Here is a 13,467-nt window from a genome sequence, read left to right as displayed (position 1 = left end):
CTAGGTGTGGCCTGACCATTGCCTTATATAAGGGAATAATCACCTCCTTATCCCTGCTAGAAGGTCAGTTGGAATTGTAATGCCAGTTCAAAGAGTCTTTTGTTACAGTATAATCTATTTTTTGTGCCATTTTATCTGAGCTGATGTCTTTTTTGAAACTTGTGTCTTTAAACTAATTCAAAGTTTGTTTATATTAAATCTTACCTAGCAGTGTTATGGTGACAAAACATAAATGGATGGAATTAAGTGTGGAAATTAAAATTATACAAGATGTTTGTTATTGTTATTTGGTTTTTAGGATCATTAGCAACTAAGGCCATATTTCTCCGGGATATGCAGTGGTCATTCCCTGACCTTTTCACATTCTCCATATTTGGTGGTGACGGGCTTGAACCCCGGTCTAATCAAGAAGCGTGTGCAACGCACTGCTGCTCCTTCCCACCTGGCTACGGAGGCGCCTAATTATTATACAAGAGGTTGATAGGATGGAACAAGAGCAAAATGGATAATGCAAAGGAATACAACATCCCTTTGCTTACTTTATCTACAATATTGAAAAACCAAAAAAAAAAAAAAAAAAACCCTTGAAGAAGCACAAGGCACTGGAGGAGCGATAAAAAGCAGGACACAAATTCATGGTGCAAAACATAGAGTGGTACCAACAAATGCGTGCATCTAATTTGCCAATATCAGGCCTGATTTTGCAAGAAAAGACAAATTATGTAGCTCAGAAACATGGAATTAGCAACTTCAAATGCAGCAGTGGCTAGCTCCAAAGATTTAAAGACAGGAATAACTTGGTTTTGCAAAATGTTTGTGGTGAGTCTGGATTAGTCGACAAAGAAAAGGCGACAGACTGGTTGTATTCTGTATGGTCCATTCTTGAAAATTATGAGGCAAAGGATTCACTGTTCTGTTATGCTGAAATTCAGATGGCAGTACAAAACTACACTCACTTGTGATTGGTAAGTTTTCCAAGCCAAGATGTTTTAAAGAAGTTAACCAACTTCCCTGTGATTACAAGGCCAATAGAAGTGCTTAGTTCATGGTCAGAATTTTTCAGTCTTGGTTATCAAAAGTGCCCAGAAGAATGGTTTAAAAAAAAAAGAAGGAAACTTTGACGATTCTAGATTGTTGTATAGCTCATTCTGCCAATACACTTTTAAGTTGACAAATATATGGCTGTTGTTTTTACCTCCCAATAAGCACCAGTTTTACGCAGCTACTGGATCAAGGCATTATTTAAAACCTCAAGGGAGCAAACAGAGCCTGCCTGATAAGGTACTTGATCCGAAACATAAGAGGGAACAATTTGCAGCCAAACTGGAATATGTCTTGGATGCTATCCATAATCTTGTTATTGCTCGGGAGTATTGCATCAAGTGTAACAATCAACTGCATCAGAAAGAGTGGTTTTGGAAAGAATATCATCGAAAAACATGGTCTAGCAGATGAAAGTGACAGAAACATTGAGGAATGGGGGAAATTTGAAGAAGCATATGGATTTTGTTGGTGAATTTGAGGAGGTTGTGAAGGTGGATGATGAAGTTACTACCACAGCAAAGCCAACACCAAAAGAGCTGCTGAGCACTAAGCAAAACGATGATGTTTTGTTACCAGCAACAGTGAAAGTGAAGAACATTTAACTTACATTATATTCTCTGCAACATTTTGTTGGACATGCTATAGCTGTCTCTTATATTTGTAATTCTTTATTTCTTTTTCCTCTTCTTAATTTTATTTTTAGTTTAACTTACACTATACATATACACTGATGAGCCAAAACATTATGACAAGCGAGTTATGCAAATCGTAGCAATTGCAGGTGAACTATGGCGCGTGCGTGGTCAGGACAAGGTATAAAAAACACCTGATACTGAGCTCCGTTAATCAGCATTACTTTTGTTCTTCAGATGGGAAAGACAGCGAACTTAAGCGAGTTTGACAAAGGCCAAATTGCAATGGCCAGACGACTGGGTCAGAGCATATCTGAAATGGCATGGCTGGTGGGGTGCTCATGGTCAGTCGTGGTTAGTACCTACCGAACGTGGTGAGGAGGGGAAACCCACGAACCGCTGGTGAGGTGTTGGATGACCATGGCTCATCGATGCTCGAGGTGAGTGAAGACTCTCCCGGATGGTACGTGGCAACAGAAAGGCGACTGTGGCGCAACTCACCGGTAATTGGAATGCTGGTGATGGGAGTAATGGGTCACAACACACAGTACATCGAACCATGCTGAAAATGGGGCTGCGTAACCGCAGGCCACTCTGAGTGCCCATGCTAACCACGGTACACCTGCAACAGCACCTACAATGTGCACACAAGCATTGAAACTGGAGCTGGAAGAAGGTTGTCTGGTCTGATGAATCAGGTTTCCTGTTGTACCATGTGGATGGCCGGGTACTTGTGCATTGTTTACCTGGGGAAGTGATGGCACCTGGATGCAACGTGGGACAAAAACAAGCCTGTGGCAGCAGTGTCATGCTTTGGGCAATGTTCTGCTGGGATACCCTGGGTCCAGTCATCCATGTGCCAGGCACTCTGACATCTACCATCTACCTATACATCATTGCTGACCAGGTACACCCTTTCGTGGCAACGGTCTTCCCCTCTGGCAGTGCCGTCTTTCAGCAGGATAATGCTCCATACCACACCGCCCAGATTGTTCGAGACTGGTTTGCGGAACGTGAGGAAGACTTCCAGGTATTGCCCTGGCCTCCAAATTCCCCAGACATCAATCCCATCGAGCATCTGTGGTTTGTCTTGGAACCGCAACTCCGATCTGCGGCATCTTACAGGAGTTAAAGGATCTGCTGGTTACATGTTGGTACCAGATACCACAAGACACATTTAGAAATCTTGTAGCATCCATGCCTCGCCGGGTACGAGCTGTTTTGGCTGCACGTGGAGGACCAACATAAGATTAGGTAGGTGGTTATGTTTTGGCTCATTGGTGTGTGTATATATATATATATATATATATATATATGATAGCGAGTGGCATGGCTGTTGATGGTGAAATTTAAAGTTACTCAAATTTTATGGAGTTCTGCAGTTTCAGTTAGGAGTTTCTTAGCAATGGTGATGCTGTGAAAAATTACAGCTGCACCGGCATGACTGTCAGCTTTGGATCCATCTATATACACTGGAGCAAACTATGCATACTGGGCCAACAGTACTTGTAATATGCTATGTTGGGATAGGGTCCCAACATAGCATATTACAAGTAGTACTGTTTGCTGTAATTTTCAATTATAACTGCAATTTTTTGCTGTAATTTTCAATTTGGTAACTCTGAAAATTGCTCATATTGTTTTTACTACTTCTAACCTCTTCTTTAAGCAGAACTGTCAAAAGTTGGCACTGTTCTACCAACTTAGTTAAATATTTATCACCAACAGTATCACAATCAAGTATCACTCTTATGAGGGATAAGTCTCCCCACATGACATATATAGTAATGCACAAGGAATGAACGGCTGTAACTTATTTAAGTCAAGTTGCCAATCAAACATGCAGATTGAAGGCATATTCCTGTTGATGAGTAAGCTCTGTAAAGATTTTTCTCATTTTGGAAAAAAAGTAGATTCCAGGCTGGAAGATTTAGTTGACTTTTTTTGCTGCATAATTTATTAGAAGAGTCTCTCTGTGTATATGTAAGGGTGGGTAGCTTCTGCATAGATGTGATGTATGATATGCACCTAATGCACAGTGAAACCACTATAGAACGGGATCAAACCCATCATAAGGCATTAATTTGGTTTAGTAGAATTACAGAATCTGGTAGAGATTATATTAGTGCAAGGAAGGAAGGTGTAGCAGAATTAAACTGGTCAGCTTCCTTGTGTAGTGGCAGACACACTTAAAATATTTAGTGTTTTCAGACATTGTGAAGATAATGCAAACACACATCTAAAATTGTTAGCTTGATTGGTGTGTTTAGGATTATTTTACCAGAAGTTTGCATTCAGCCATTCCTATTCTTAAGTTCATCAATTTGTCTTCTTTTAAAACTTTTGGATCATGAAATGGATTTGAACATAAGTCAATGCCACTCACTATTTCAATTTGGTAATTCTGAAAAGTGCTAATATTGCTTTTCTTACTACTTCTAACTTCTTTTTTAAACAGAGCTATCAAAGGTTGCCATTGTTATATCAGCTTAGTTATATATTTAACCAAAGACAGCCAAAGTGCACACACTTACTTCATTTTTTTTTTGTGTAAATAAGTTACAACTGAGTCATCAGCTCTTACACCTCTGGACACCTACCTACTCACTGATGAGGGGCTGTACCCAGAGGTTTCTCTAATGGGAAAGAAGTGTTACTTATTTGAAATATAAGAGGAATGCAACTCATTGTGAAGGTTTTCACCATATGAGATGTTATAATAATGATGCCTAATGTAGATGCAAAGTAATGATGTAATTGCACTAACCAATATCATAGTAATGTCTGGTTATATAAGTTTATAATAATGGTTTCCAAATGTTACTATTTGTTGTTCAAATAGTTATTCCACTCTTACAATAATCAACAGGTGATATCTAGAGATGCAAGTTTAATGTTATTAACTGTTCATTTGTAATTGGATTCTTCGTAAGGGTTTTTAGAAGTCAAAGGCAACTGAAATTTGAGAATGAAAAAAAAAAAAAAAATAATAAATAATAATAATAAAAAGGCTGCTTTAGAAAGTCTAAATAAATATTGGTTACGTATTTGCAAACAAATATGCAAATATGTAAGCAACAACTGATCAGTCAGTAATCAGTTTCTCACAGTCTTAACATCTTTAATGCAAATGAAATCAAAATGCAAGTCTAAAAGTTTCACTTACCCTTCAGAACCATAGCCACCTTTTGAGTGTACTCTTTTAACACGTTCCATATATTTCATAGGAAAATCAGAAGAATATTGTGGGTCTGAAACAAAATATGCAAATCTACTGTATTATTAAATATCTGAACATTTACTTACTTAACACATCTGCTGCACCTGATGCATATAAGTGTTAAACAGTACTACAAGTGCTGTGCTACAATGCATATGTGTTCAAAAAGCATCCAAGCGCTATGCTGTAATGCATCCAGGTGGTCATTTTTAAGACAGCAGTATAATGAGCAGTGTAAAAGTTAAGGCAATAAAATTTACTGCCCAGTTCTGTAGGCATACTGACTGAACTCTGGGCTATAGCATTTTTGCTTAGAGCAAAAATGCTTTGTTTTTGTTTAAAACTTGATACACATTTATTTGTTTTTTGCTTGTATTTAGGTTAGTTTTTGTAGTAGTAGTGGCATGTGATGCAAGAAAGCAAGTGTATGAGCTTATGCAGCATCAGCCAAAAAAAAAAAAAAAAATCACACCATTCCCTATAAATGCCTGTCCAGTTCCTCCTTAAATTTATTCAACCTATCAACTTCCACAACGACAGATGGAAGTTTGTTCCAGCAATTAACCACCCGCTGGCTAAAGGCAAATTTCCGCACATCTATTCTACATCTGTCCTTTCTTAATTTGAATTTATGCCCCCCTAGGTTCGTAATCTGAACAAGTGGAAGGATCCCATCAGAATTCAGCGTGCTCAACCCATTCAAGGCCTTATACACCTCAATCAGATTCTATTCCAATTTGTACAATAGTCTTTCATGTGCAACAGTGTCAAAAGCTTTCCTGAAATCCAAATATATGATATCAAAATTATTTTTTGCATCCAGTTCCTTTGTAACCACATCATAATATCCTATCAAATTTGTCAAACAAGACTTTCCCTTAACAAACCCATGCTGTGTCTGAATTATTGCTGCAGTCTTGTCTAGATGATCCTGCAATGCATCTTTAACCAGTGACTCCATTATTTTACCTGGAACAGAAGTTAAACTAACTGGTTGTAATTACTCGTGTCACCCTTCGATCCCCCTTTGTGAATTGGGGATAAATTTGCACATCTCCAGTCCGTGGGGACCTCCCCTGAGTCCAAGGATGCTCTCATAATTATGGCTAAGGGTTTGCTTAGTTGCTTTGCCGCCTCCTTTAATATAACTGGATAGATCCCATCCACCCCAGGTGCTTTTCTTATGTTTAACTTCAACAATTTCTCCTCCACTTTGCTCTCAGTTATTACAAAATCATTAAGTATCCTGCTACAATTTGATAACCTTCTGCCATTTTCAAACCTTAATAATTTCTCATGTGTGAATGTAGATGCAAAATACTCATTCAGTTTGTTTGCTATCTGAGCAGGATCATCAACAGTCGAACCATCGATGTCAAGTGGGCCAATCAGATTCATCCCCTTCCTTTTAGAGTTTATATAAGTAAAGAAATCCTTGCTGTTTTTCTTAGCATCTTTTGCCAAGGATTTCTCGTAATCTGCTTTCGCCTGCCTAACCTCTTTGTGACCTGATTACAGACTAGCTTATATCTGCCATAGGCTTCTGAGTCGCTTGATAATTTATATGCATCCCATGCATTTTTCTTCCCTGTTACGAGTCTCATTAGTTCATTAGATAACCATTTAGGCCTAAACCTCGAAAAATATTTCTTAATAGGTATGAAACTTTTAGTAGCATCCACGATTAATTCCTTGAATGCTTCCCACTTAGAATTTACTGTTGGTAACATCGTCAGTTGATCCTACTGTACTCACCTTTTGGAAGCAAAAACCCTTTCCTTTACCCCTGATGGTAATTAAATCTTTCAGTAAATCCCACATCAGTACACTGTGATTACTGCCACCTAGTGGTTCCTTTATCTGCAAATTCTTAATACACGAGTGATCACTGCCGATAACCAGATCAAGAGTATTACTCTCTCTCTGGTTGCCTCTCGAACATGCTGCTGCAGAAAACAATCATCCAATAAATCCACAAAAGTCTGCCTAGTGTGTGAGTGACCAACCCACAAGTTCCAGTCAATATCTGTGAAGTTAAAATCCCCCATTATAAGACATTCCGATTTACTAGCCCACTCTAATTCTCTGTACAATTGTTCATTTTACTCATTCAAGTCATTAGGCCTTTAACACACTCCTACTCTTATTGTTGCTTTCGCAGTGCTTATGTCGCACCAAACTGACTCAATAGTGCACTGTTCATCTATATCAACTGGGTGCACTTCTTTTGATTTTATGTTTTTCTTAATTAACAGCATAATTTGGTAGCATGCATCATGTGAAAAAATTCTTTAAATCTATCTTTTGTTTTACCACTTCTCTCTCTCCACATAGTAGAGAATGCTTATCAAATATTCATCTGCTTTTCCAAAATGGCATACATGTAGGTCCTTTTTCACAATTTAATAAGGACAGCCTATTACCACCAAGTACAAAATCTCCTCTTTTAATACCCTGCTACTCTAGTTTTTAGGTTTACCATAAGAAGTGGATTGCCAACACTAAGTGCCAGAGAGTTTTTAGAAGGAATCACATATTCTTTCAGGCTGTTCAGAAGATGTCCAATGTAGATCCTCCTTCAATGTAATCACTGAGAGCAAACTACTTTTGATTTTATTTTTTTATTATTACTATTATGAAAGGTCACTACAACGGAATACAGCTTGGAATCATTTTGTTTACTGCCATCTTTAGCAGCTGAAAATGGCTATTTTTTCAGAGCCATCATCATTTGTCCTTTCCCTAACAATGAACCTTCATGTTCAGCACAACTCTGAGGACAAATGCATACAATGCACAAGGCAAAAGTTGCCCCCTTTTTCAGATTTTATATGCAAAATCTGAAATTTTACACTAATAAAAGACATCATTAATTAGTTACATACCATGCAAATATTATGAAATGAGTACACTTAATAAACAATGCTATTATCTTGTGTTTCTATTTTGCCATACAAAGCAGATGGCCAAGTTTTTAACAAAAATAATAAGCAGATTTGCAAAAAAAAAAAAAAAAAAAATCCAATTTTATTATTGTTTTATTATTTTTTTATAAAAAAAAAAGATGGAGAGAAACAGATTTTTGCAAAAAGACAGAGAGAGAGTTTTTTGCACCAACTATATTATGACATGGGATGGAGGAAGAGGTCAAAATCAAGTAAAAAAGGATTCTCCTTTGTAATTCTGTAGTTTTTAACTACTATTATAAAAAAAAGAAGAATCTTTTAATTTTAAAATTACAGAAAAATTGTTTACCTGAAATAAAAAATGTATCATGCATATCCCTTGCTGGATGCTGCTGTGGTTGAAAAAGGGCATCAAAATTCCAAAATGAGCTTTCTATGAAATTATTAGTTGGCATTTCAGTAAAACTGTAAAAAACAAATGAAAGTTAAAATTTTTTCGCAAAACAGTAAATACGAAATGGATGAAAGGATGAATAAAGGACATAAATAATAAATATACACTGTGCTGCCACTTTATTAGGTACACCTCTGCTGTGCACACAAATGGTTTTGTCCCATGTTTCAAGTCACATGACCATATTTATGGTTATAAATGCAGCAGAACAACCTTTCTAATATCAGTTAAGAATACAAACCGTAACAAGAATGGGGAAAAGGAGTGATCTAACAGACTTCAAACATGGCATGGTAGTAGGTGCAAGACGTGCTGGACAAAGCATCTCTGAAATGGCAGTTCTCCTGAACTTTTCATGCACCACAATTTCAAGGGTGTATCGAGAATGGTGCAACGAACAGAAAACATCCTCTCAATGGCACTCGTGTGTAAGAAAATTGCTTGTTGATGAGAGAGGCCAGAGGAGGATGGCTAGAATTGTGCAAGCACACAGACAGGCCACAATGTTGCACATTACGTCAGAATACAACCTTGGTGCGCAGAACAAAATATCACAACACACCACTAGTCGCACTTTGTCGAGAATGAGCTACAACAGCCGACGGCCATATCGCATACCTTTGTTATCAATTAAGAACAAGACAGCACGCCTCCTGTGAGCACAACAACACCAGCACTGGTGTTGTTGTACCCACAGGACATGAATCCATGGACCCATGGACCCATCATGTCTGATGACTACTGTGCAAGGTGGTGGGGGCAGTGTGATGGTGTGGGGAATGTTTTCTTGGTACACGTTGGGTCCATTGGTACCCACAGATTCATGTCTGAATGCCACATCATACCTAAACATCGTTGCTGACCAAGTGCATCCATTCATGTTGACAGTTTATCCTCAGTCAGATGATTACTTTCAGCAGTATAATGTGCTGGTGCACAAAGCCTGATTCACTATGGAATGGTTCCAGGAACATGACAATAACTTTTCTTTGCTACAGTGGCCCACTCAGTCCACAGATCTCAATCCTACTGAACATCTTTTGGATGAGCTGGAAAGGGCTGGGCTGTTCGCTGCAGGTGAACCTCCGATGAATACCTCCGAAGGATACCTCCGATGAATCTCAAGGAACTGCGTGACACACTCATGTCTGCATGGTACTCCATTCCTGCACAACGTTTTCAGCATCTTGTTCAATCCATGCCTAGACGAATTCAGGCTTTGAAGGCTAAACACACTTTATTAGGTGTACCTAATAAAGTGGCAGCACAGTGTATATGGTAATGGATATTTACTAAGTGATTATATTGCTGTTTGATTTATTTGTGCATTGGCAAATGTGACCACCATAATGCAATTATTTCAAACATGTAAGACAAATTTGCTTTATTGAACTAGATGGTTTAAATAATATTTCCTTAATCTTGTTTTTAAAATACACTTTTCCTTGGGTGAAAAAGCCCTCAGAGGTCAGGAAACTCGGTACATAAATATGTATCCTTGGTATTTCTTTTACCTATATTTGATTGCTCCAACCAGATTTCAGAATATATATATATTTGTTATTAAAAACATACAAATATAATCTAAATAACTTTGATTAACCATACAATAAAATGTTTAAAACATACAGGATTAAAAGTGTTAAAAATATAATGAAATAAAATCAAAAACCACAGGAGCTTTCAGCATCTGTAACTTGCCATTATGAAGTATAACGTTTGCAAGGAGTAAGTGAGTATATAAGAGGAAGCAGAATTGCACAAAATATCACATGCATTTTCTGTATTTGTGTATATATACTTGCATATATTGCGACTAGCTGCAAAGATAGAGGTTGTTAGCATAACCCATATATATTTATATTTTTGTGTACACAATGTGTTTTGTGGTTATAGGCAACTGCATAGCAGTTTAGCCAACAGGAGGCGAAATTAGGTAAGTAATTAAGATAGAAATAGACACTCCTGCCCTTGTATATACTAATAGCCCAGAGTGTGGAAAATTTTAATTGTAGGAAAGTGAACAGTATATGACTGAAGAATATAGAGTTAGTGCTTGAGTTATTCAGGAGCGTGAATACCGTCTGTGCTAATGACTGCCCTGGACATGGTAGATATGTGTATATGTAAGTAGTTTTATGTATACAAATATGTAATAATCTTATAATTAATCTTCCACTTAACAAAATTTCTTATACTTAAACTTTTACTATTATAATCTTAAACTTTGTCCAATCCTTCCTTAAATTTATTCAAACTGCCCACATCCATAACATCAGGTAGAAGTTTATTCTAACAATCAATCGCCGGCCGGCTGCTAGTTAGTACACCTGACTGAACCTATTGGTAACTCTCAAGAAGGCATCCGTGGTGCCTCGGTAGTCAGGTGGGCAGGAGCAGCAGTGCATAGCACACGCTTCTTGATTAGACTGGGGTTCGAGCATGTGACCACCAAATACGGAAGATGCAGAAAGGTCAGGGAATGACCACCGCATATTCCCGGAGCAATATAGTCTTAGTCGCTAATGCTCCCAAAAACCAAATAACAAACAAGGCATCCAGATCAGCTAGTGTATAATTTTGCTGCCTCTACTCTGCCAGATAATGACTGGAGGGAGGAAGTCCGAGTAGTGCGTATGCGGGGTACATTGTCGAGGCCAAGTTATGTCAAGGATCTGGATATATTCTACACTTAAGGTGGTAGAAAATGAAAATGACCTGGGAGTAATTGTGCAGTCAGATATGAAGTTTTCTGAGCAATGCAGACAGGCTGCCAGGGCAGGTCATGGGGTTTTGTCAATGATATATAGGAATTTTGCTAGCAGGGAAAAGGAGGTGATTATCCCTCTGTATAAGGCAATGGTCAGGCCACGCCTTGAGTACTGCGTACAGGTCTGGAGGCCTCATTTTAGGAAGGATGTAGATTTACTTGAGCATGTACAGAGAAGGGCAACAAGATTGGTGAGGGGAATGAAGGGATCCTCTTACCAAGAGAGGCTTAAGTTCTGCAAATTGCAGTGGCTGGAGACTAGGCACCTGCGCGGTGATCTGACTGAGGTATATAAGGCCTTGAATGGGTTGAGCACGCTGAATTCTGATGGGATCCTTCCACTTGTTCAGATTATGAACCTAAGGGGGCATAAATTCAAATTAAGAAAAGACAGATGTAGAATAGATGTGCAGAAATTTGCCTTTAGCCAGCGGGTGGTTAATTGCTGGAACAAACTTCCATCTGTCGTTGTGGAAGTTGATAGGTTGAATAAATTTAAGGAGGAACTGGACAGGCATTTGGAGGCAATGGTGTGATTTTTTTTTTTTTTTTTGGCTGATGCTGCATAAGCTCATACACTTGCTTTCTTGCATCACATGCCACTACTACTACTACTACTACGTGTATGCCATATCCAAAAATTTCATTACTTCATACAGCACAGTGTCCCCCCCCCCCACCTTTTCTTACTATTGAATACACCATGAATTTTCAAACTAATAGAGCAAACTTATCTGTGCAAAGATCTAAACCTCTCAAACACTTCCTAGTTCATTTCACAAATATACGTGGTCTCAGTTCTAAATCTCAATGATGTCCATTTCCACTTACCCCATGTACTTTTTCTGACAGAATCTAGTAATCAGTTGATTAAACCACTGCTCATCTCAGTTTCACAAATTATTTGCTGTATGATTCCTTTCACCTCAAAGGTGGTACTCGTGTATATGTCCATTCTGATATTCCCTGTCAGAGTAATTGTAATTTGGAATCTCCTCTTTTCGATCTTCTCTGGCTTAAAATCTCTCTATCTCATTCTGTTAAATTTATCTGTTGTCTCTACCATTCTCCCAATTCCACTAATCACTTGGAACTCTTTGACTTCCTCTCTTTGCAACTTGACTTTCTCCAGTCCACCTTTCCTAACAGTGAAATAATTTTCCTTGGTGATTTTAATGTTCACAACTCCAGCTGGCTTCTGCAATTACTAATGATCTTGCATAGATTGTTCATTTACCTACCAGAATATCGGACAATCCTAACTATACGGCCAACACGCTTGATCTTTTCTTGCAAACCCTTCCAAAGTACACTGTCGAAGTGTAGGCACCTCAGATCACAACTTGGTGATTGTCTTCTCCAATGGAGCTTTTATCTCATGGCTACTCACAACCTCGTGTTGTCTGGCATTACAAGAATGCAAAACAGGATGACCTGCGAGATTTCTTTTCTTTGGTCAGATTACTGTTTCAAAACTTCTGATGTCAACGTTCGCTCTGATTGTGTCAGTGAAATTATTGTTGTAGGAATGGAATCCTTTATTCCACCTTAAAATCTCATATCTAAACCTTTGTTTTCCAATAAATGTGCTATGGCTGTTCAAGAGAAGAATCTTTCATATTGCAACATTATTCTCTTGAACTTTTTTCACTTTTTTCCAATTCTTCAGTTTTATTTTCTGCCTACACCAGAGCTCGCAACAATTGTAAAGCAGCTATTAATCAGTCCAAACTAGATTTTTAACAGGCTAAGAGTAGAAAACTTGCTTCTTGCCCTAATGGTGGCCAAGCATTCTGGTCACTTGCCAAAGTTATTGGCAACAACTTTTGCCCATCTCTGCTCCCACCTCTGTAAAAACCAAATGGTTCTATTGTCACTTCAGCCAAAGATAAAGCTGACCTGCTAGCATCCCATTTTTCTTCCAACTCATGTATTAATGATCTTGGTAAAACACCTCCCACCATTCCCAGCACACCCCATTCAATGCCTCCTATGGTCTTCTGTCAAAAGGATGTCAGAAGGATTTGATGAATCTTGATGCTAAGGAAGCTCCAGGTCCTGATGGTATTTTTGCACTTGTTCTCAAAACCTGCACTCCTGAACTTACTCCTGTTCTTTGCCACCTTTTTTCACTTTCTTATTCCAAAGGTGTTTTTCCTTCTGCTTGGAAATTTGCTCATATCCAGCCAGTTCCTAAAAAGGGTGACAAATCCCTCCTATCAAATTATCATCCCATTGCAATTAATTCTACTCTTTCTAAAGTAATGGAGAAATTAATCAATCATCAACTCTTAAACTATCTAGAAAACGTCCATCTGATCAGTGATTGCCAGTTTGGATTCCGTCAGTGTTGATCCACTAGCGATATTGTGGCTTATGTTACCCATTTATGGACAAATTCAATAGAAAATTTCAGTGAAACAAGCAGTTGCTCTTGACAT

At 38.2% G+C, this 13,467-nt stretch overlaps 1 protein-coding gene across 1 annotated transcript in view; it reads right to left on the bottom strand.

The window, feature by feature from the left end:
* alpha-PheRS (phenylalanine--tRNA ligase alpha subunit) overlaps window positions 1-13,467 on the bottom strand; it is a 117,169-nt gene that overhangs the window by 24,584 nt on the left and 79,118 nt on the right. The window contains exons 7-8 of the mRNA XM_090386902.1: window positions 8,152-8,267; window positions 4,843-4,927 (exon numbers count right to left, since the gene is read on the bottom strand). Of these exons, the coding sequence (XP_090243028.1) occupies window positions 4,843-4,927; window positions 8,152-8,267 (201 nt within the window). The remainder of the gene's footprint in view (window positions 1-4,842; window positions 4,928-8,151; window positions 8,268-13,467) is intronic.

The sequence above is a fragment of the Mastigoproctus giganteus genome, chromosome 12 (genome assembly GCF_048544385.1).
Source record: "Mastigoproctus giganteus isolate SK-2022 chromosome 12, ASM4854438v1, whole genome shotgun sequence".
In the NCBI taxonomy this organism is placed as follows: domain Eukaryota; kingdom Metazoa; phylum Arthropoda; class Arachnida; order Uropygi; family Thelyphonidae; genus Mastigoproctus; species Mastigoproctus giganteus.
Note: the sequence above shows the minus strand (reverse complement) of the source record. Positions and strands in the feature narration are given on the sequence as shown.